A 23,229-nucleotide genomic window follows, 5' to 3' on the forward strand; every position below is an offset into this window, starting at 1 on the left:
GATAAATATATGAATATTAAAACCCTTCATGCCATGGTCATATTTGATATTTCACCCCAAAAGAAGAAAAAAGTTTGGGACTGTTCATAATTAGGACTGTGGGGTTTAATAATAATAATAATAATAAATTTTATTTGTAATGCGCTTTTCTTAAACCCAAAGCGCGTACAATAAAAACGCGTTTACACCTTTATAGTTCTATTTTGAGTTAATTATGTGTCTTTTGTTAAATGAAGGTGTTATATTTAATGTTAATGTAGGCATATATATAATTCATTAATGAGTGTGGAATGTTGACTGTTTAAAGTACAGTTAAAAAAAACAGTATTAGTAATCCAAGATTTGTTTATTGTAACATTAGGAATATTGCAAAAATAAAGAGCATTTCATGACACATTTCTAGAAAGAACATAATATTTTTTGCAATATATAGAAAGTAGGAAAGCCTACGGTTTTTAATTTTTAATATCAGTTAGTAAAACATTAAGGTATTGAATACAAATTCTTACACCTTATATAAATAAATCATTATCATAAATACTCACACAACCCACTGACACACGTCTAAATAAACTCACATGCTCACTACACACACTTAAAAAATTATTGCACCACTTTCAGTCTACAGGAAATCTGAATAATATAAACCCAGAGAGGCAGCAAATTCAGCTATGCTGGAAATCACTGATCATAAAGTACCTTACATAATCTAAGGTAACATTATAATACAATACTCAAAGTCTCATTATAATGTGCTGTCAGCTGGGAACATTGCATTCCTCCCAGGAGCTCTGTGAATACCATCTATTTTTGGAAAGAGACTATAAGAAGCACAAATGTCCAAGGACGATGACCGCATCTCCTTCCCAGCTCTCCTCTCCGCTCTCTAAAAATACGTCTCTTATGGGAAGTAGTTGCACATCTCCTCTGTGGAGCTCTGAATTCCCCAGAGCCCTCACCTGTGCCCTGACCTGCAATATAAGGCAGGGAAAACACTTATTATGCTCTTGTTATATGCAATAGCTTTAATTTACCTGACCTGGTTTGGCTGTGTGTCATCTTTGGAAACTTCTCATTTAGCAAAGCTTTTGTCTTGTGTCATAGACTAATTTTATTACCAGAGATTACTTCTAACCTCACAACCATGCTGTGATATGATGACATGGGATGGATGGATTTCTTCATTAAAGTCTCCTCGTAAGTGTAGCACCCTCTTGGTGGTATCAGCAGCGGGGCTGGGGTTTTTGGGACATTTCAGGCTGATGCTTTGTGTGGCAGAGTTACTGTGCAACCGTAGGAATCGCAGTTGGACAACATCGAGACCTCTGTACTCAAACTGTGGAGTGTGAAAGTCAGAAAATTACATTCATTAAGACACCTGTCATTCTTAATAGAAATAATGATATTCATGGAACTGTTTCCATATAAACAAAAAACAAAAAACAAATTAACAATATTTCATCAGCTTATGAAATTTAGTAAGTGCAAGTGATTTACCTTGAAGCCTCTGTGAAGCTCACTAAACCACTTTTTAGATCTGTCCACTGATGGCCATATTCCTAAAATCTTACAAAATCGTGAACACAAACATGGTATTATTTCAATATAAGAGAATATCTATACACAGCAACTCTTCTTCTGTACATGTGTCAATGTTATTGTATTATTCTGTGTCTAGCTGGTACATTTCTTCGAGAAATGAAAATTTCAATTTGTTGTGCTTCAGAATAATGGGTAACAATTCTCTTTCAGAATTTGGGCATCTCAGAGTAACAAAAAAACACATCAGTTTACGTGCTTACGTATTTTCAATGGAAAGTAGCTAAAGCCTGCTCGAAAAGTCGCTACAAATCTAGTGACTTTTTGGACTGCTGGTCTATGTAACTTTTTAAGTTAAAAATTAACAAAATGTCAATACATCTATCAATCCTTCTTCCAAAACGTGTTCATATTTTAGACTAGCGGGATGATTTTCTGCTACAGGGCCAAAAGTTACATAGTGTACGTGTACCTTTAAAATGTAGTGTCAGTCGCTATATCAAGCTCTGTTGTCTGACAGAAAATATGTAATTGAACAGCTTTATTGGACATTCTGCTATATATTTTAGTAAAATACAGTATGCGAGCATGGATTAAGAGAGAAAACAGATGTGAAATGCCAACAATTGGCACATGACGACATCTAGTGATATTTAGCGACTTTTCGAGCAGGCTTTAGCTACTTTCCATTGAAAATACGTAAGCACGTAAACTGATGTGTTTTTTTTTTTGTCTAAAAAGTCACTAAGTTGGCAACACTGTTTATGTGTTTTAGAGTCATCAAAGAAGATTGATAAACTGTGAAAATCCTCTTACTTTAGACTGGACAGGAGAAACACAAGTTAGACCACCAGCAGTGAAGTTACAGAAAACACGGAGAGCATCAAATGGACATCCGTGATTAGGATCAACGTAGTAGTGCCCTATGAATACATGACCACAGTTAAATAAAAATGTCCTTCTCTCTGATTTTTCTTTTAAAACAAGAGCCACATTTTCTGGTCTCAGGTTGACAGTGGTTGTCTGCTCACCGTCTCTGAGGTGAGGCTGGATGAGACTCAGCTCTCTGCAGGTGGTTGCTGGGCTCTCTCTGGTGCCTTGTTGTGAGTGGCTATTTTCCTCAATCCCATCTTCAGGGTCATCAAATCGAGACTTTCGTGATAATAACCTTGCTTTCTAAACAGAAAGACACTAGTACAATCAATATATTAAAAGCTTCATCTTGGGTCAAGTCTTTCTGCTTCCCGCCCCCACCTTTTCCTCTACTGTACCTTGCGGTATTTGACAATAAAAGTGTGTTTCAGTGCTTAACAAACCAAGGATGTCGTACTAACATTTAGTGAGGCTCTTCTCTGAGCATGAGTGTGAAGCCCTGGTGTCAGCTTGCTGGGAATACCTGGTTTTCCCTTGTAAGAAAATGAGATTAAGTCAGAATATAATAGATTAAGTTACATAATCTCTGAAAAAGGAATGAAATAAGTATGAAATGAAAGTGTTGACATTATTAACATGCAGTTACATACAGGAAAAATGTACAACTTACAGGTGGCCCTCTCTGACCTTTCACCCCTTTTTGTCCTGATATTCCCTGAACTCCTTTCATACCCTGTTGATATGAACAATATTTTAAAAAGAACATTTAACCCTTTCAAGCTTTTTTGGGGGTGGGTGGGAGTGATCTTTTGCACTAAGGAAGTTCATTGTGGTTGATATAAAGATTTTATTTAACACATAAAAAATATGACAACTTTTTTTTGTTCAGATTTCATATCTTTTTTTAAAAAATCTGATTTGAATCACTTAAATGAGTGATTTAATTATACATTTTATTATACTTTTTTTTTTTTTTTTTTGGTCAAAAAGTACTGAAAAGGGTTAAGAAACAATGTTGTTGAAAGAAGTCTCTTATGCTCAACAAAGCTTAAAATACAGTAAACAGTTATATTGTGAAATACTTTCTGTCAGTTTTCTATTTGAATAGTTTTTAATAGAATTTGTGAATTTCTTATTTTTACACTATAACTTTTATTTTCTTTACAATTTTAATAAACTTAAAATGTAACATATTTTGAGGTTTAAATCCTATTTTTAATCCCATGTTTTCAATGTTTCGATGTGATGTGTGCATTGTTGTTGCCAGGGCACTACAGGTCAGCCTGACAGTAAGATCTGTATCTGTACTGTACCTACCTGCTTCAGGTACTGGGTAATGATAAGCAGAGCTATATAAATTACAATCACACCTGCAATTTCAGTACACACCTTCCTTCCAGGTGGACCCTGTAGAGCAAAACAAGAATCTGTCGGAATCTGTGCCATTGTTAAAAGCAAATAAAGTTGGTCAATGAGTTTACAAAGAGACATACAGTTGAACCAGGAGATCCTTTGGCACCAGGAGGCCCATGAGCACCTGCTTCACCCTGCAACAAAAAACATACTTATGTGATTGATATTTTGCACTTAAAAAAAAGTTTATTAAACATGTATTTGGAAAACAAAAAACTTTAACATGCTAATGAATAAAGAAACAAAAGGTGCAGAAATATGTGCACAATATAAACTGCTACCTGTTTGCCTTTTGGCCCAGGCCGCCCCTTGTACCCTGGAGCAACTTGTTTTCCCTGCAAGATGCAAAGAAGGAGGAAAACATTTATAACTAGTGAAAAAAGCAACTGATTGTTTTTGGTGTGTTTCATCTGAACTTACCTTTTCTCCTGGTGGTCCAATGGGCCCTTGCAATCCTCTAATTCCAAGATGGCCCTGTAAATTGTTTTAATGACCATGTAAACATATAAAGCCATAAGAAAACCCTACTGTATAATATTTGATACACAAATTTTCAACAGTTTAGACTTTTTTTAGCAAGTAAAAGACCTTTTAGTATAATTTTTTAACTGCACCAAATGTGCATTTTTCCCCCTCAGTTTGGGGCTGGGAGGTTTTTGACTACTACGAGCCATAAACCCCTGCTCTATCAAGTATGATACTCAACAACAACAACAACACATATATGCAAACCGGTTTTATATATTTTTTCATTTTGTCTAAATTTTCAATAAACTGTTCAGTTTTTCTGACTATTATATCATGTCAGGCTTTACAGGGATACCTTAGGTCCTTTCTGTCCAACATCTCCCTTTTCACCTTGAAGTCCTGGAATCCCCTAAAGAAAGAAAGAAAGAAAGAAAGAAAGAAAGAAAGAAAGAAAGAAAGAAAGAAAGAAAGAAAGAAAGAAAGAAAGAAAGAAAGAAAGAAAGAAAGAAAGAAAGAAAGAAAGAATTAATTAATTAATGATATCTTGTGAATTGTAGAAGGCAAAACAATGACTTTAGTTAAAATACCTTTGGCCCTATCAGCCCAGTGGGCCCTGGTTTCCCTTTCGGTCCTATAGAGCCCTGTGATGAAGAGGCTGGTAAACTGATTGTAGTAGGAAACATTTATTTCTTTATGAGTCAGAATAGAAATGACCTTTGGTCCAGATAGTCCTTGACTCCCTTGCGATCCCGATATTCCTTGGGCGCCCTGTGAATGTGTATTTGAAACCATGTGTACAAATCATGACCATATTCTATGACTGAGATGCTTTATAATGAATCATTCAAACATTGTATAAAACAAGCTTACTTACAGCACTACCTGGAGGACCTGGTCTCCCTGGAGGTCCTCTGAACCCAATGTCACCCTGGAAGTTAATAGAAACATTCACTCAGCAGCACCTGTACAATGAGGTAGTAAATGCTCACTTTGGTGCTAAATCTGTCATTTGATATAAAGCTATTCTACTTTAGGAATATTACATTTCAAAGCAGTCTAACTGATCTTGGGCCAGACATCTCAGCAACAACTCAGAAAACCATAGAACTGCCCACAACACCCTAGCACTGTGGCAGTTAGTTGTGCATGGGCAAGCAATCACGTCTATAAAATGTGAATAGTGAATAAAGCCAATCTACTCACTGGGTCGCCCTCATTGCCTATAACTCCCAGCAGTCCATCTGTTCCACTACGACCCTAAATGGAGTTAATGTAAAAAACAATCATATTTGGCACAATCAATAAACAGTTAAGAAGGTTAAGGATTTGTCCTAGGGATACTTGCTGGCTTTCCAGGGAGACCAGGATTGCCATGTTTCCCTTTTGGTCCTTGAGGTCCCTAAAGAACAATAAAACAAATGCATGAACTTTTTATTTGTTTGTGTTAGAAAAAAATTTAAATATATATATAAAGCTGCTAATTATCAAGAGCATAAATGTCAGAAAAAAAAATCTTGAACCCACTGGCTTTCCTGCAACACCTTTACTTCCTCTCCTTCCAGGAGAACCGTTCACTCCCTGTGTGAAAGAATCACATTTACACTTGTTCTGGGAGGGCTTGTTTTAATGTTTTGTTGCCCAAAATCAACTCTTTAACATGTTGGCAGACATTAGAATATGAGTAATATTCTAGTCACAAAACATGCAGTGATTTTGAGCAGATACATCGGTAAAATATCGACCCACTGACTTTTGGCCCTATTTGACCCTTGACTGCTTTTTCCCCTGGAGTTCCTGAAGATCCTGGTTTTCCCTTCAGACCGTGAGGACCCACAGCTCCTGGCTGACCCACCGGACCCTAAACAGGGGCATAGGTCATTCAAATATGTTAACACATACTGTATGCCAGAACAAAATGCCTTTGTCTTGTTTTTAATGATAAATGCTTCTCATTTTGCAAACCAATCTGGGTATAAAGTGTTATCTCACCATTTTGCCTCTTGTTCCAGGCTCTCCTTTCTTCTCACTTGGACCTTGAACACCCTGTGAACAAAATACAAATTCAGGTCAATAAGGCTTTTCTTTTTTAAATAATGTATACGTCTTCAAAAGTAAAAACCTACAATTGATCCTATCTTCCCAGGGCCGCCTGAATTCCCTTTTAGTCCAGGTTCTCCCTACAAAAACAAAAGCAGATGCACTTACTCATTTGATAGTGTAACAGAGCATACGTTTTATTTCATCCTACCACACAAACAACCAGTGAACATGGGTGAATAACTTGATAAGACCACATTAGGTAAATTGACAGCGACTGTCTAATGTATTTCATGCTGAATTAATTATATAATGTAGGTATATATGACATCAGAAAAATTAAATAAACATACTTTCAGCCCACGATTTCCACTTTTTCCAACAAATCCTTCTTTTCCTGGCAAACCCTACATTTGAATGAAATACACAAATGTTGAATATATATCCCAAAATATACTATACATCAAATATATAAAACCTAACTTACCAGTAACCCAACAGCACCCTTTGGACCTGGAGGCCCATTTGTTCCTGTCTCACCCTTTAATATCCAAAGAACATTGGAATAAATTAAATGAATATATATTTCTGCATAAGCTACACTGTCTGTAAAGGTGGAAGTGGTACCCACAACAAGTCCTTGTTGACCTTTGTCGCCTTTATCACGAGCTTCTCCCATGTTCCCCCCAGGACCGTACTTCCCCACCAAGCCGGATTGACCTCTTACACCTGGCTGACCCTATGCATTCACAAAAACACAGAGAAAACATAATAACAATTAGAATATGACAATGCATTTGACTATTTCATCCAAACACCAGTGCAAACTTCATCAAAAACTCACTTTTTCACCAGGGGATCCAGGATCTCCCTTCTGCCCTGGAGCACCACTCAACCCCTTATAAAAAACAAACACAACATCTCTTTTATTCATGTACTTGAGAAATAATCAAAAACCAGATAAATAATCTCACATCTCTTCCTATTGGTCCTTTTGCTCCAGGTGCTCCTCGGTTTTCACTCTCGCCTGGGATTCCTTTTAGGCCACGTTCACCAAGAAACCCTTTTTTACCCTTCTCACCCTACAACCGACAGTTCTGTCCTGTGTATCATTTACATAAAACACCATAACACAATGTACACGTATGAAGTGGAGATGGCAAAAATACAGCATCAGAGGATTCGTACTCACAGGCAATCCTTTCCTTCCTGCTGGTCCGACTGGTCCAGTTTCACCCACTGGGCCCTAAAGCAGAGCATCACTCATCTATTTAATACAATTATACTACTATTACGTTTTTTATTTTTATTTTTTTGAAAGTTTCACCGACTGTAGGCAGCATTTATTTATTCAAAAATACAGTTAAACACAGTTGTGAAATATTATTACAATTTAAAATGACTGTTTTCTATTTCAATATATTTTTAAGAGTAATCTGTTCCTGTGAGGGCAAAGCTGAATTTTCAGCATCATTACTCCACTCTTCAGTGTTATTTTTTATTATCAATGTTGAAAAGTTGTGCTGCTTAATATATCATTTTTTCAGGTTCAAGAGACCAACAACGTTTTTACTGTTACTTTTGATGAATTTAATGCATACTTGCTGAATAAAAGTATTATATTAATTATCTTTGCATTAAGGGAATAGTTCACCCAAAAATTTTGTCATATATTCACCCTCATGTTGTTCCAAACCTGTATGAGTTTCTTTCTTCTTACTGTTGAACACAAAAGAAGATATTTTGAAGAATAACAGTAACCAGCCAATTGATGGTAGCCAGTAACTATGACAAAATACTATGGATGTGAATGGCAATTTTGTCACAATTTTGACCATTCTTCAAAATATCTTCTTTTGTGTTCAACAGAAGAAAGAAACTCATACAGGTTTGGAACAACTCGAGGGTGAGCAAATGATGACAGGATTTTACTTTTTGGGTGAACTATCCAGGAATGGTACTGGAATGGTACCAGGAATGGTGAACTAACAGGTTAAGTGTAACTACATAATCAAAATGTATAAGCAATCTACCTCCTCACCATCGATACCGACAACTCCCTTCAGTCCACTGGCTCCTCTCAGTCCCTTTGGCCAAAACATTTATGAACAAAAGATCTCATACTAGGCCACAATGGGAGAAATAATACATTTTACATATATAATAAAGATAAAACTAGAAAAAATATCTCACCTTATTGCCTTTTTCTCCTGGAGGTCCGAGGGGTCCAGATGGTCCATCTTTACCCTGAAATAGAAAGAATACAATAAGGGATTAGAGCTGAAACCTTCCCACAGTCCTCACAACAATAAACCAAATAAACCAAAAACACATACTGGGTACCCAGCCACTCCATTCGGCCCAGGAGGTCCCCGGGGCCCTTGATTTCCTACTGGCCCCTGCAGACCTGTCTCACCCCACTGGCCTATGTTTCCTTGTGGTCCCTTTAGAAGATTGTATTTACAAATGTTTCACACATATCACAAATTATTTCGGATAAACACTTACTACTACTATGTCTTACAGGCGGTCCAATGTAGCCCTTCTCTCCTGGTATGCCTCGAGGACCCTAGATAGTGAAATTGATAGATTTCAATCAAAGTTTCAGAGCCTAAAGTTTAATGGCACTTAAATAAGATATATATTATAAGGCACTTACTGGCTGACCAGGCTTTCCTTTTGGCCCCTCAGGCCCATTTGTCCCCTAATATCAAATGAAAAAATTGTAAAATGTATTTTGTTATAAGAAGAGAATAGTCAGATGAACATATGACTTGTAAATGAAAGGAGGTTTGGTTTAAATGCAAGAATGAAAGAAAACGTTCTACTTCTGCTGCTGATTACTGAAACGTGGCTAATAATGTTTTCAGCTTTTTGTTGCATTTAGTTTTTGTCATCATATGTATTGAGGCGTCACATGATATGACTTCTACATTTTACAAAACCACTAACCTTTTCCCCATGACTGCCATGAAACCCTACTGAACCCTCTCTGCCTTTGACACCCTGAGAAAAAGAAAAAAAAACTTAAAATGTGTCATTAAAAAACCTTTCATGACTGAACTAGCCACATAAAATTAATCGCCAATTGCAATAAAATAGCACAGAAAAAATATCCAAATTTGGACAAAGTCTATGCTGAAGAACTGGGTGTCATGTAAAATAAAAAGGTAATTGGAATTTTATGAAATCATTACTTACCCTGATTCCAGCCTTTCCAGGTTTGCCAGCGAGACCTCGGCTCCCTGGTTCCCCCTTTAAAAAGTTATTTAATAGCATCGTGCTGCAGGTCATATTCTTAGACAGTAATGTCAGAATTGGCAAACTATGACATTTTTAACTGCTAAATATACCACAAGACTTACATAACTAAGACACAATGTTTTGGAAACCCTGTCAATCAGTAAAGGAAAATAAAACTCACAGTTTTTCCAATAGGACCTTGGATTCCTGGTGCACCAGGTTTTCCCTGTAAACCCTGTTCAGACATCAGATTTAATCAGTTGTGTTGTCCATATCAGTATAAAGATGTCTAAAAGGGTCTTACCCGTGGTCCTGTAGGTCCTCTATCTCCATCTGATCCCGGTGGTCCAATCGATCCCTGTAACACAAATTACTCTTAGTGGCTAATGAGGCAAACTAACAGGGCATGCTTTATCAAAATGTGTATGTGTGGCTCTTACAGGTGCACCATGAGTGCCATCCTGTCCTCTACTCCCCGAAACACCCTGCAGTCCCTAAATAATGACAAACATCATGACTTAGCTTGATGCATGACGGACGGCGCATGCTAATCCACATCAGTCTATGCTATAGTATAGTTAACCAATGCTATGCTAAGTTTGTTGTGACATTCAGTGTTGGAGTATGACATGCATTTGACCAATCATTAGGGAACTCAATTTACCTTTTCACCTTTAAATCCAGTTCCTCCAGGGACCCCTTGTCTACCCTGTACCATAAAATAAAAATTAAAAAAAATGTTTTTGTCCATGTAGGCTACTGTACATGAATGTGATTTTACGTTGTGACTGAAATTATTCTGACCAAAGGAATTAGAAAATCATGAGCAGACCTTACTTAATAAACACGACATGGAGTTGTTAAAAGACACATATTAATATATTTAAAAAGTAATGATCTGATGTACACGGGAACCTTAATACCGGGCTCTCCTTCAGGTCCTTGTTCTCCTGATTTTCCCATCTCCCCCTTATAAAACAAGCATTTAGAAATAGTTATATTATATCTATAATGGACCCTAGTAAAATAAATACAGTATTTATTTGTTTAAATGCAAATAGTTTATTATTGCCGCAGTGCTCTGTGAATTCAATGTAAATGTATTTACAGCGCCACCTACAGGTCAAGGCTATTAGTTGTTTTAGGTAATAGTTATAAGTAATGAAAAATGAATTACTATCAAATCAATCCTAAAATTACCACTGGCTATGATCTACTCTAACTTAGATTGTTTAAACACTTGGCCCTGGTTTCACAGACAATGCTTAAGCCTAGTCCCAGACTAAAATGCATGTTTGAGCTGTTTTAAATGAAAGCAACTTGCACTGGCATATCTTAAAACATGTCATTGCTATTGTTTTGTCTCAAGATTAACACCAGTAATCTTTTCTTTTTCTAAGGCATGTTTATAAAAGCTACATAAATGTCCTAACTGAATTTAGGCCTAATCCTATCTTAAAGGGTTAGTTCACCCAAAAATGAAAATAATGTCATTAATGACTCACCCTCATGTCGTTCTAAGCCCGTAAGACCTCCGTTCATCTTCGGAACACAGTTTAAGATATTTTAGATTTAGTCCGAGAGCTTTCTGTCCCTCCATTGAAACTGTATATACGGTATACTGTCCATGTCCATAAAGTTAATAAAAACATCATCACAGTAGTCCATGTGACATCAGTGGGTTAGTTAGAAGTTTTTGAAGCATCGAAAATACTTTTTGGTCCAAAAATAACACAAAATAAGACTTTATTCAGCATTGTATTCTCTCCCGGGTCTGTTGTCAATCCTTCACAGTTACGCTGATGGCGTAAGACGCTGATGACGTGTTATCTGGTGCGCCCGAGCTTCATTTATAGACTGAGGGAGACGCACGCTGTAAAAGTGTCTCATCCGCGACATGCACATTTACGCACCATTAAAAAAATGATATCCACGCAAACAATGTAGAATAGCTTGAATATAGCGTGCGTCTCCCTCAGACTGTAAACGAAGCTCGGGCGCACCAGATAACACGTCATCAGCGTCTTACGTCAGCAGCGTCACTGCGGAGTCGTGAACGCAGATTCACAACAGACCCGGGAGAGAATAAAATGCTGAATAAAGTCTTATTTTGTGTTATTTTTGGACCAAAAAGTATTTTCGATGCTTCAAAAACTTCTAACTAAACCACTGATGTCACATGGACTACTTTGATGATTTTTTTATTACCTTTATGGACATGGACAGTATTCTGTATATACAGTTTCAATGGAGGGACAGAAATCTCTCGGACTAAATCTAAAATATCTTAAACTGTGTTCCGAAGATGAACGGAGGTCTTACGGGCTTAGAACGACATGAGGGTGAGTCATTAATGACATTATTTTCATTTTTGGGTGAACTAACCCTTTAATATAAGCCGTGTCTGTGAAACCAGGCCTTTGTATCCTTGCACTCCTAATTATGACTATATTAAAGAAATTATAGCCTACTTACCAAAGGTCCTGGAAAACCAGAAAATCCTCCTTGGCCAATTCGACCCTTTTGAAGTTAAATCATGTTATTTTATTGCAATTGTATATGAATGTGATATCTAAAGTATAACATCTTTCAAAAAGAGTAATGATCAATCACCTTGTCCCCTCGTGGTCCATGAACTCCTTGGATACCCAGAGGACCTCTCTCTCCCTGAGGATGCCATTTATATACGATAACTGTGTTTTTCTGTATAGCACAACTATGTTAGATTCGTTTGACAAACAGAGAACTAGAATTCTACTGTACCTTAAGTCCATCTTTTCCCTGTCCCCCCGGATCTCCAATAGGTCCATCATAGCCCTAAAGAAAAAGCATACTAAGTGGTTGACTTTCAATGAGTGAGTTTTTAACCAGTTAAATGTAGCTGCCGCTCACCGTGGGCCCTGGTAAACCAGCAGGTCCAGGTGGTCCTATCTCTCCCTGTACACCAGACTGCCCTCCTCTGCCTCTGAATCCCTGTTTACCTGGCAGCCCCAGAGGACCCTGACAAAGAGAAACCACAGATAAGAAAAGATAGATTAGTTCTTTCAACATTTACTCCCTCAGGTTTTTTTTTTTTTTTTTTTTTTAAGTCTGAGAACAGTGTGCTTCTGGCATTCAATAAGTGTTGTTTACTTGGCCAGAGCTTTTGTAAATATTTTAGTGAACTCACTTGATCTCCATTTTGGCCAGAATCTCCTTTCATTCCACGCTGGGATTTCAGACCCTGAAGTTTACAAACAGAAAGACAAGGACAACAAACACAATTTTCCCAAAAGCATTATATCATTCTGTCTAGCTGCGCAATTTGATGAAAAAAGACATATTTCGATTATTGTGAAAAACACTATTTTGCGATTTGTTATATGATAATCATTTAACATCTCTACTGCTTCTTAGATTTCAAGCATAAAATAACAAAAAAAGCATTAAATTACATTAAAAGATAAAATAGAGTGGCATGCTCACTTTCACAACACACTGAAAGTTTTGGTTGTATATTAAAGTATTTAAATTGAAATTCAATTGCTGAATAAATTGAAGCTTATTAATTTCAAATAATTATGTAGCTCTACTATTGCTCTACAAAAGAAACCTCAGTCTCAATAGTAAAAGTGTCTCACAGAAATCAGACATGTAAAATATTAAGGAGTTGTTTGAAGTAATCTTACTGGATCACCTGAGGGTCCAAGTTTTCCTGGTTTTCCATTGGCACCCTAAAACAAGAAAATTGCGTAATGCTCGGAAACATACAGTGTGACAAAGGAATATGAGATATATCTAAAGAGATATATTATAATTCTTCATGAAGAGTGAACCGCAGGCTTACTTTAATACCCGGTGGTCCTGGATCTCCAATGCTTCCTTCAATTCCTGCATTTCCCTGTTTGAATAAGACATACATAGGCTTCAGATAAATGTAGGAAAATCAAAATGAGACTTTAAATGTGTCTGTAATTTTAAAATTGCACATACAGGATCTCCTTTTTGACCTGATGGTCCATCTCCCGGTTTTCCCTGAAAACATCATGTAGGGTAGTCAGTCAAATCAGGTGAACACAAGTTTTAGCAGTTTGAGAAGGAAGAGACAAGAGACAAGAACAGACTCAATGATCATTATCACATAAACACTTTGATTCTAATATAGGAACTTCGTCATATTCCACATTTTAGCATGATTACAATCTTCGTTTAGCAAGAGAAGCAAGATGACATACACAATATAAAGGAGAAAGAACAAATGTATAGTTCACCGCACCTGTGGTCCAGGAACACCAGGACTACCAATAATACCATCAGGCCCTTCCTCTCCCTGTAATATATAATGACTCATTTCTTCATGAGATATTTGACTCTCTACTTGTGGTTTAGTCAAAACATAATGAAATGTTATTATCTTAAAAATTATAATGTGCCTTTTTAGGAAATAATATATATATATTTTTAAACTTACCTGCTTGCCAAGTGGTCCCCTTGGCCCTATATCACCAAGCTGGCCCTTATAAAAGAGAATGAGCATTATGTTATATTAAAATTCCAAATTCACATTCAAATGGAATTATTTAGCCAATACATATTTTTTAGAGCTGAGCATAAGCATATACAAATACTTATTCACAATGTTCACAAGTTTACATGGGTTTTCCATGATTATTGTAAACCTGATCATTGGAACTACTAGATTTCAGCTTGTAAAAAGCACAGTGTTTCTTACAGGGGGTCCGTTGACGCCCGGAACTCCCTTCAACCCTCTCGGTCCCGTACGTCCCTGGAAAGAGAGGTTAAAAGTAGAGTTATGAACATAGAAGAATTAAGAGATGATAAAGAATAATTACGTCTTGTAACATACTGGTGATCCTGGTGATCCACTGAACCCAAGCCCCCCTGTCTGTCCCTGTGACAGAGATCATTACAAAAAATAAATGCTTATCTTATTTGTATGTTAGAGCCAAATAAAATAATATTTCAGCACGTACAGGTGGACCAGTCGGCCCCATGAATCCCCGTGGTCCTCTGGGACCAGGTGGCCCCTGTGTATGGAAAATATATTGCTTGTTAAAGAATGTCATAGAACTGTTTTGACCTTGTAATATATATATATAAATATAAGATATGTTTCTTGACCAGCATAATTGATTGATTTATGACAAATCAGATGACACTGAAGGCTGGCGTTATGATGCTGAAAAACCAGCTTTGCCATCACCAGAATAAATTACATTTTAAAATATATTAAAACAGAAATAAATGCAGCCTAAAATAAATGCAGCCTTTGTGAGCTTTAAAAACCTTACAGACCCCACACATTTGAATGGTAGTGTACATATACATTATAAACACAGGCAGGATAACTGCCTCATAAATAAATGACACACAATCAGAAGTACACTGATACTCACTATATATCCTATTACCCCGGCTAGACCCTTCTCTCCATTTTTCCCCTAAAGAAACAGAGTTGGATGGTAAGTGATTTGATCATATCTAGAGAAAGTCTGGATAGCACGAGGGACATCTTACCTTCTCTCCTTTCTTTCCTTTGATTCCCTGAGGCCCCTGTTCCCCAAGGTCACCCTGAACACATCAGACACACTTTATTTAAATGCAAAGAAGTCAAATATAGGGATGGGTGAATGGGAATCAATTAGTTGTTTGTTTTTTTAATAGCAGAAATGACAAAAACACACTGAGAGGACAGTTTTAGACTCTTATTTTGGTCTTGGATGTTTAGATTATGTTAAGGCACATATGGAATTTGCAGACTTCTGCAGAATGGATTAAAATGTGTTTAGCAATTGAGAGTACCGGTACTCTTATCGGTAGCTGAAAGCATAGTCAAATTAGTCCCAAAAAAAACATTTGGCACATAAAAGGGGCAGAGAGTTTAATGCATGATGTAAGTCCCAATTCTGTGGAAAACTGTGTTTTCACTGGAGTTTTGCAGACACAGATTCCATGACTGCCTAGCTATGGTATTATCCACAAAAAAAGCCTGGCCATTCTTACCCACTCACCCAGCTCCCCTTTACTGCCCTTCTCTCCTTCATAACCTTTTGGGCCCTACAGAAACACACACACACAAATAGGCAGACTTGTACAGTATATATCACATAAAACACCACTTGATAAACCACTGCATAGATGCATATTAAGAATTGTGATTCTCATAAGTCTTACATCCTCCCCAAGTGCTCCAGGTTGGCCCGTCTCCCCATTCTTCCCAGCTGTGCCCTCTGGTCCCGATCTCCCAGGTGGTCCTGGCATTCCAACGGGTCCTGATCTTCCCTAGTACAAGACAAAAGCAGGACATAGATAGTATAGCATGCTTCCGTATTTGATAGATACTGGAGTGTTTCATTTTAGTTAGTCTATTTGTCAAGTTCTATCAAGATCTCATTTTAGCTCTTTTTTATTTTATTTTATTTTTACAATAGCTATTTTACTTGGAATCTTCCTGTAAATAAATGATCTCATAAACGCTCAGACTGAACCATTAGTGCCATATAGCCTAACTCTGTTAAATAAAGCACATATGGATAAAGCACTCATCAGGTATCAGATAAGATTAACCACATTTATCATGGGTTAAGTTAAACGATATTGGCGATATGACCAAAATCTTATATTACGAGTAAATTTATTTCACAATAACGATATGCATCACAATATAGACATTTTTACTTTAAATAAGGTTTTTATAATACCAACATTTTTTATTTTGATATTTCGATAGATATTTAATAATTCTTGCCACCAATGTCAATATCACAAAAAACATGTAAACAGTCAGTGATAAAATAAGAACAAATATATAAATATTAAAAAAAAGAACAAAAACAACTACAATAGAACAAAGACACAACTAAAATAGACCTACCGGAAAAACTTCAAGTGCGAAATAAGAAATACTACATAAATTGTATAAAGTAATCAAATGTATAAAAAAATCACTGCGTGGTCTTCACTGTGTAAATTAAATATACATTTGTCCTTATTTAAGTTACAAAAAGTGATTTAGTCAAGAGCAATGTGTGATTTTCTCTTTTGTTGTTTGATTTACATGAATGAATTAGGAAAATTAGGCTACTGTCACTTTAAGAGCTGCCCAGATCCAATGTTGAGAGCTGCTGAATCCTGCTACACAAAAGTTCCATCCTTTCTCAACTGTTTACGTTCACTTAAAGCATTAATGACTGTGTTTACTAGATTACTTGCAAAAAAAGGCATTTTGACACATACAAGTGTGTGTATTTAACCGTACAACTGAGCTACTGTATATTCACTTTACATTTGATTAAAAAATAGAAGCTTAATTAAAACTTTTCACCTGAACCAAAACTGATCTCACATACTGATTTCAAAGGCAGCAAAGAGGGCAGTTTTCTCTGTTGCTATTGTATTTCCTGTTCAAACTAAAAGTTTTCTTTTCTTTTAAAATAGCCAGTATTTAGTTTAAATCACAGCTAAGAAACGTGATTTGTCGTCAATGTCATGTTGTATTAGGAGAAGATGGGATGATTTAAGATTTATAAAACCTGTTAAATAATCCTTTCACTTACAAAAGCGTAAAAGCTTGTAAATCTGTGAGCATGCATGAGGCGGCAGCCAAAAGAAGTTCAGATGAATGTCATCTTGGGACTGTCACATTTCCCTTGATGCCAAAGATTAAACTGAAACTGCTCTCATGATTTGAATGGCAACAAGCCTGCATGAGTCTCTGCTTTTGAATCTGCTGAAGAACAATGTGACTCTTGTTGACTTCATGCTTGTTGATGCTTGTTGACCCATTGAGGTTATCAAATTCTTTCTGAACCGTATCGTGTCTCCACATGACTTGATCACACTTTTATGAAGCTGCCCGCCATGTTTCTCTATGTAACAGTGAGCTAGCATTTATCTGTTGCCAGAGATTATTGTGCGATGAAGAGAGGAGACAGAGATACCTACAGGTTTCCCTCGTTCTCCCTTCCTCCCATGTTTGCCTGGAACTCCAGGGAGCCCCTGAAAATAGATAGATAAACTTTATAGTCCTAATAAAAGTCCTAATATCACATACAGCATATGAATAGGTTTTTACACATGGGGTCAAAGAAAAAATAAGTTAAAAAAGTAGGAATTTGGTCCCATTGCATGTAGATCATCAGTAAGTTAGAAAATGTCTCTCACTGATAGTCTGTGAACATTACATGGAGACAATATGTAGTCAATATGATATTTTTACTCACGGGTGGTCCGGGATCTCCAAGTGGTCCCGAAGGTCCGGGTAATCCCTTCACTCTCTAAAGAAAATGGGGGAGAAAAAAAGGATTTCAATCTGCAGTGTGGTCATGTAACTAGAGCTCTTAGTAGGGGTCAAACACAGACTAACTTACCGGCCACAATGACATTAGTTTTTTGTAGAATTTCCTGTTCTGCAAGCAAAATTAAAAGTCTAAATAAGATGCTCTATCCAACCACACAGTGTGTTTTCGTAGAATGTAAGAATGCAGGCAGCATTTGAATTTGAACTGTTCACAGAATCAGCTGTTTCTTTGTTTTCAGACTAAACGGCAGAAAAACCTAATATGATCTAAAATGAGCAAAAACATTGTTCTGCACCTTGAACACTTGCCACTCCTCTTCTGACGTGTGCCAGACTATGATAGCTGGCATGCCGGGCGGTCCGATCGGTCCTCTGTACCCTGTCCGGCCCGTCCGGCCCATCACTCCTGCGTAGCCCTGAGTGACACGCAAACACCCATTAAAGCATTCGTTCGACTGAAAAATTAATATGACACGATTTGACTTCACAATAAAGATTTTTATTTTTTTAAATGTGATTACAATTTATGTAATAATATGATTATAATATTATTATTGGTTAATACATACTTTGTCTCCTTTTTCACCTGGAGGGCCTGGTAAGCCAGGTGGGCCTGGATACCCCTAAAAAAGTCATTGTAATAATATAATATAATATAATATAATATGTTTATTGTCTATCTATCTTTATTATCTATCTATCTATCTATCTATCTATCTATCTATCTATCTATCTATCTATCTATCTATCTATCTATCTATCTATCAAAACACCCTAGACCCACTTCTACCACAGGAGGGCGCAAGTGCTCAACTAATGACCTATATTGCAACTACGATATCTCTCTCTCTCTCTCTCTCTCTCTCTCTCTCTCTCTCTCTCTCTCTCTAATGAACTGTAAAGGATTACATTGCTAAAGCATTCTTAAATTTACATAACATAGATGCATGAAATAACAGGTTAACAGTACACTAAAATGGTTCAAAAATGGTATGCAGTGTCAGTCCTACTCTTTTTCTTTTCCTCTCTCTAGCACTGGCATTATTAAATAAATTCTGCAATCCTGTTCCTCTTTTTAGGATAATATTTCTCTCTCAATGTCATACAATGAGTCAGTTCTTGTTCATAAGATCCATTCAGTGGAGGTAAATGACCCTTCTTCTCCTCTATTCCACACTTAATTGAATAATGCCTCTGCAAACTCAATTTCCTACAAAGGCTAGCAATGGGCCTGAGATGACCATGTGGGTGAGAATCACAGTATTAGAGCAAGGAGAAAAGGACCATCTCACTATTCATATATTGCATTCAATATTAAAATATGATAGAATATATTCATGTCTGTAAGATTGTAATGATTTTCTTGAACTTTCTATGAAATGCTGCATTTTTCTCTCATTTATCTAGCCTGGGAAAACCCAGACCCTCTCAGTTGTAACTGAGTAAGGGTCTGGCAAAGCTCCATAGACAATTCATTTCCACAGGGGCGTGACCAACGGACGTCGGAAAGATCTAAAACCAATCAGAGCGATGAATGACATGTGACGTATGCAGAGCGACGGAGAAACATCTCGAGACTCTCAGCAATTCTCTGTTTGTGTTAACGAAAATGACCATTTTAAATCGCTTGAAACAGACGCGATAGCTGATTCGAACGAGTGATGTTGTGATGTTCCACGGCGGCATCCATGTCTGTAATGTACAAAATCTGCGTCACCGTCTCTGCTCTGTCGTCATCGTGTAAAACGTTTCTGATTGGTGCCGCGATTTCGGCGGATTGGAAATGGGTTTCAATGGGCTCTTTGCCAGACCCACTTGCAGAGCAAATCTAAATTTGCCGGAAGTGGTCTGGGTTTTCCCAGGCTATCATTTATCAGTATATTAGCTTGAAACTTGCAAACACCATTAGCATTTCAGTGTAGTATGTAAACCGCACTGAACTATCAAAACAAGTAAAGCCTTTCATTTTAATGACAAAAATGAATGTAAAGATAAAGGAATGTTAATGGATTATAAAAGAGATAACCGTTCTTACCCTTGGCCCTCTGAAACCCGGTGTGTGCACTAGACTTCCTTCTCTGTGTATGTTTCTGTGCATCTGATTGGCTTAGACAAAAAAAAGAAAGAAGCCAATTAGTGAGACAATATTTTAATATTTTGTATCTGCATTTCTTAGACATTGTTGATCATTTCTAAAATTACTTCTAAATCAGATATGAGGGAAAAAAATATGTGCAGGAGTCGGAACTTTCTAGAGGCACAACAAAATAAATAAATAAATAAATAATAACAACAACAACATGTAAACATAACAATAATAATACTAATAACTGTATATAATAATACAAGTATTCTTTTTTGTGAACGTAAGTTCTCACTGTGATTTGATTTCATTTAATTTAATTAAAAACCTGTTTAAATAATTGAAATATCCAATTACTTTGCTAACAGTCTTCACACTTTTTGGGGCAATCAACATACAGAACAAATGGCTTACATACATATTAATTTAGGGTAGGAGAAAAAAGTTTAGCATTGAAAATGTGCACACTTCAGCTTTAAAAAAAAAAAAAAAAATTATATATATATATATATATATAGCTATATATATATATATATTTTTTTTTTTTACTTACAGTGGGTCTCTGTTGTTGTACTTGGCGCAGTGGTAGGATGTCCTGGACAGGCAGCAATAGCACCTGAATAACAATCATCAGTCTCTGGTTCTCCATTCACAGATGCTTTTTGTTCATGTCTAATCTGTGAAGTCTCATCTGTATCTTTTATCTTTTCTTCCCCTCTCTCTCTCAGTGCAGTACTAGCTTCCCCAGGGTTGAAAGTCACTCTGATTTCTTTATTCTTCTTCTGTGACTTTACTTTACTGACAGAGGTGCTGCCGGTGCTGGTTTCCGCTACGTTGGTCAGATTTTGAGGTGAACCACCTGGGGCTGTGATTGAATCCTCAATGGATTTTGTCCGTGACTTGTCATTGGCTGCATCTAAAACATCAGTCAGAGGGACATTTGTGGCTGTGTCAATTGAAACGGCTGTACTGTTCTTCAGAGTTGAAACAGATAACTGTGGTGTCGGCAAGGGCTTCTTGGTTTGACCTTGGACCTCTGATTTGACTTCAGTGCTCATCTTGAAAGACTCTTCAGATTGTGCGACGTATCCACCTGCTGTTGAATGAATATTTCTCCCCCTCATGGTCCGAGGTTGAGACTTGCGTTCAGGGTCAAGCATCCCTGTGGTCTCTGGAAAAAGAAAAGATTGAGTTGTTTTGATGTGTGTTTGACCGTGAGAGAGGAAATGAAGGCCTCCTTCTTGTCTATCCCACCTTCAATTGCCTTTTCTTGGTAAAAAACAGATGGTTCAGTCCACTCAGATTCCGTTTCATATGTAGAATCAGCTTGGCACCTCAATGTTACCATCTCTAGGTTAGGTAATCTTTCCAAAGATCCACTTGCTAGAGTCTGCGAATCTGAAATTGCCCTTGGTACACTTAAATCATCAGGTAACAAAGGAAATGACATCATATGTTGGCTCACTTTTTTATTTTTATCCTCAATTTCCACCATGGCAACAGAGGCAGAACCAGAGATGGCAACATTTGCTCCTTTTCCCACGTCTTCTTCCTTGAAATAGCATTGAACAGAAACGTATATATCTGAATATAGTTCAGGTTCAGAATATAGATGATGTACACCAATCCTAAAATCAATGTTTAATATATCTGTTATATCTGTCTGGATTTGAAATTAAACACCGAGAGATTTCCAGACAACAGTGATCATACACAGAGAAGCGCTGCGTCTCGTGACACTTTTATGTCCAAAGTAAACTGAATTTTATCAGCTCATAAAGTTAGCACAGTGATGTGGACTGATTCATGGCCCCCAGATCTCCATAACAGAAAAACACATACAGCCACATCAGACATTTCAAACTGATTTGGAGTGATTCTATTGCAGTCATAAAACAATGTACCATTGATATCTTCAGTGTTGGGGGTAACGCATTACGAGTTACGTAATCAGATTACCTTTTCAAGTAACTAGCAAAGTAACATTACTTTTAAAATATCTGAGTTACATTTTTACATAACTAACAAGTTACTTTGTTTTCCCATTTATTGACTGACACCTCTCCTGTTCCCATGTTGAGAGAAATCAGGAGTTAGTGCAGAGGTCTGTGTAAATATGATTAAATATGTTATAATCTTATCATATAAGATACCAATACATTCTCACTCCCAACTCGTCACACATTGACACTTGTTCAGGACACCTGGGCATCACTTTTTAACACACAGGATACCCCTTTAACATTTTCGATGCAGGGTACATCATTGCTTTTAGTCGCTTGCCTTGTGCTTCAGATCAAGACCCATCCTGGCCAAGTGTTACTGACGTAGGCTAGTAAGAGCTGTGCTATAAACCTCACTCCCCTGATCTCAAGAGGTGCTCTAGTGGCTGACGCTAGAGGGTTTGGTCTTTAGCCTCCTTGTTAGAGCACCCGCCAAGACCATGGTACGAATCCCACTCGGAGCAGGTTGAGTAGAACCGGTTCGATTTGGTGCCGTGACCCGGATGGGAGTGAGGTTTAGGGGGATGAGTGTAACTGCCATAGGCAAGTAAGAGTTGTGCGTGTAAACCTCATTCCCCTGATCTCAAGAGGCGCTAGTGACTGATGTTAGAGTGTCCGCTTCCCACTCCAGAGACCACAGCTCGAATCCCGCTCCGGGAGTTGGGAGTGAGAACGTGTTGAAGATACATATAAACATGGTTGCATAAATACTTTGAGATTGTTCCGTCTAAAAAGAACAAAGGTAATGTTGGTGAAGAGAAAGTTGAAAGGGAAATGAAGATTAATTTTTACCTGTGACTCTTGGACACAGTGGTATTTGTGATCAGGACAGTTGAGGTCATCTTGAGTGGGGTCACCCAATACTAAGGTCATTTGCTGCATAATACCCTGTAAAGGAGGACAACCATCTCTAGTCTACAGATAATGACTTTTGACTATCAATCCATCCATCCACCCCCCCCCCCCCCCACACACACACACACCCACACACCCATCCATCCATATCTATCTATCTATCTATCTATCTATCTATCTATCTATCTATCTATCTATCTATCTATCTATCTATCTATCTATCTATCTATCTATCTAAGTGTGTGTGTGTGTACATAGATACTAAATTATATAAAGTAATGTATCAACCACAAAGTGAAGATGAGGTCCTGCTACTTAAAAATAAGGTAAGATAAACAATAAACAATGACAAACATTCACATAAGAATAGGTCCAATTATGTAAAAAATAGACCAAAAATAATTAAGACTGTAAAG

At 37.1% G+C, this 23,229-nt stretch overlaps 1 protein-coding gene across 1 annotated transcript; it reads right to left on the reverse strand.

The window, feature by feature from the left end:
• Positions 1 to 396: 396 nt before the first annotated feature.
• On the reverse strand, positions 397 to 22,840 carry LOC307012242 (uncharacterized protein; the record flags this gene model as incomplete). Its single annotated transcript, XM_079638662.1, has 64 exons — positions 397 to 1,336; positions 1,498 to 1,566; positions 2,356 to 2,462; positions 2,571 to 2,715; positions 2,874 to 2,945; positions 3,083 to 3,145; positions 3,802 to 3,819; positions 3,906 to 3,959; positions 4,107 to 4,160; positions 4,246 to 4,299; positions 4,649 to 4,702; positions 4,881 to 4,934; positions 5,008 to 5,061; positions 5,168 to 5,221; positions 5,497 to 5,550; positions 5,639 to 5,692; positions 5,818 to 5,871; positions 6,044 to 6,151; positions 6,283 to 6,336; positions 6,417 to 6,470; positions 6,684 to 6,737; positions 6,818 to 6,871; positions 6,962 to 7,069; positions 7,175 to 7,228; positions 7,305 to 7,412; positions 7,523 to 7,576; positions 8,364 to 8,417; positions 8,524 to 8,577; positions 8,667 to 8,774; positions 8,855 to 8,899; positions 8,990 to 9,034; positions 9,283 to 9,336; positions 9,532 to 9,585; positions 9,755 to 9,808; positions 9,878 to 9,931; positions 10,014 to 10,067; positions 10,238 to 10,282; positions 10,489 to 10,542; positions 12,049 to 12,093; positions 12,187 to 12,240; positions 12,337 to 12,390; positions 12,466 to 12,573; positions 12,743 to 12,796; positions 13,250 to 13,286; positions 13,400 to 13,453; positions 13,546 to 13,587; positions 13,829 to 13,882; positions 14,028 to 14,068; positions 14,285 to 14,338; positions 14,420 to 14,464; positions 14,547 to 14,600; positions 14,970 to 15,014; positions 15,091 to 15,144; positions 15,577 to 15,630; positions 15,748 to 15,855; positions 17,518 to 17,571; positions 17,796 to 17,849; positions 17,943 to 17,981; positions 18,169 to 18,288; positions 18,442 to 18,495; positions 19,908 to 19,978; positions 20,509 to 21,126; positions 21,210 to 21,507; positions 22,751 to 22,840. 64 exons carry the CDS (start codon positions 22,838 to 22,840, stop codon positions 1,115 to 1,117), a joined length of 4,914 nt encoding a protein of 1,637 aa, XP_079494788.1. The 3' UTR covers positions 397 to 1,114.
• Positions 22,841 to 23,229: the final 389 nt, after the last annotated feature.

Source organism: Phoxinus phoxinus (assembly GCF_949152265.1).
Source record: "Phoxinus phoxinus genome assembly, chromosome: 15".
NCBI lineage: Eukaryota > Metazoa > Chordata > Actinopteri > Cypriniformes > Leuciscidae > Phoxinus > Phoxinus phoxinus.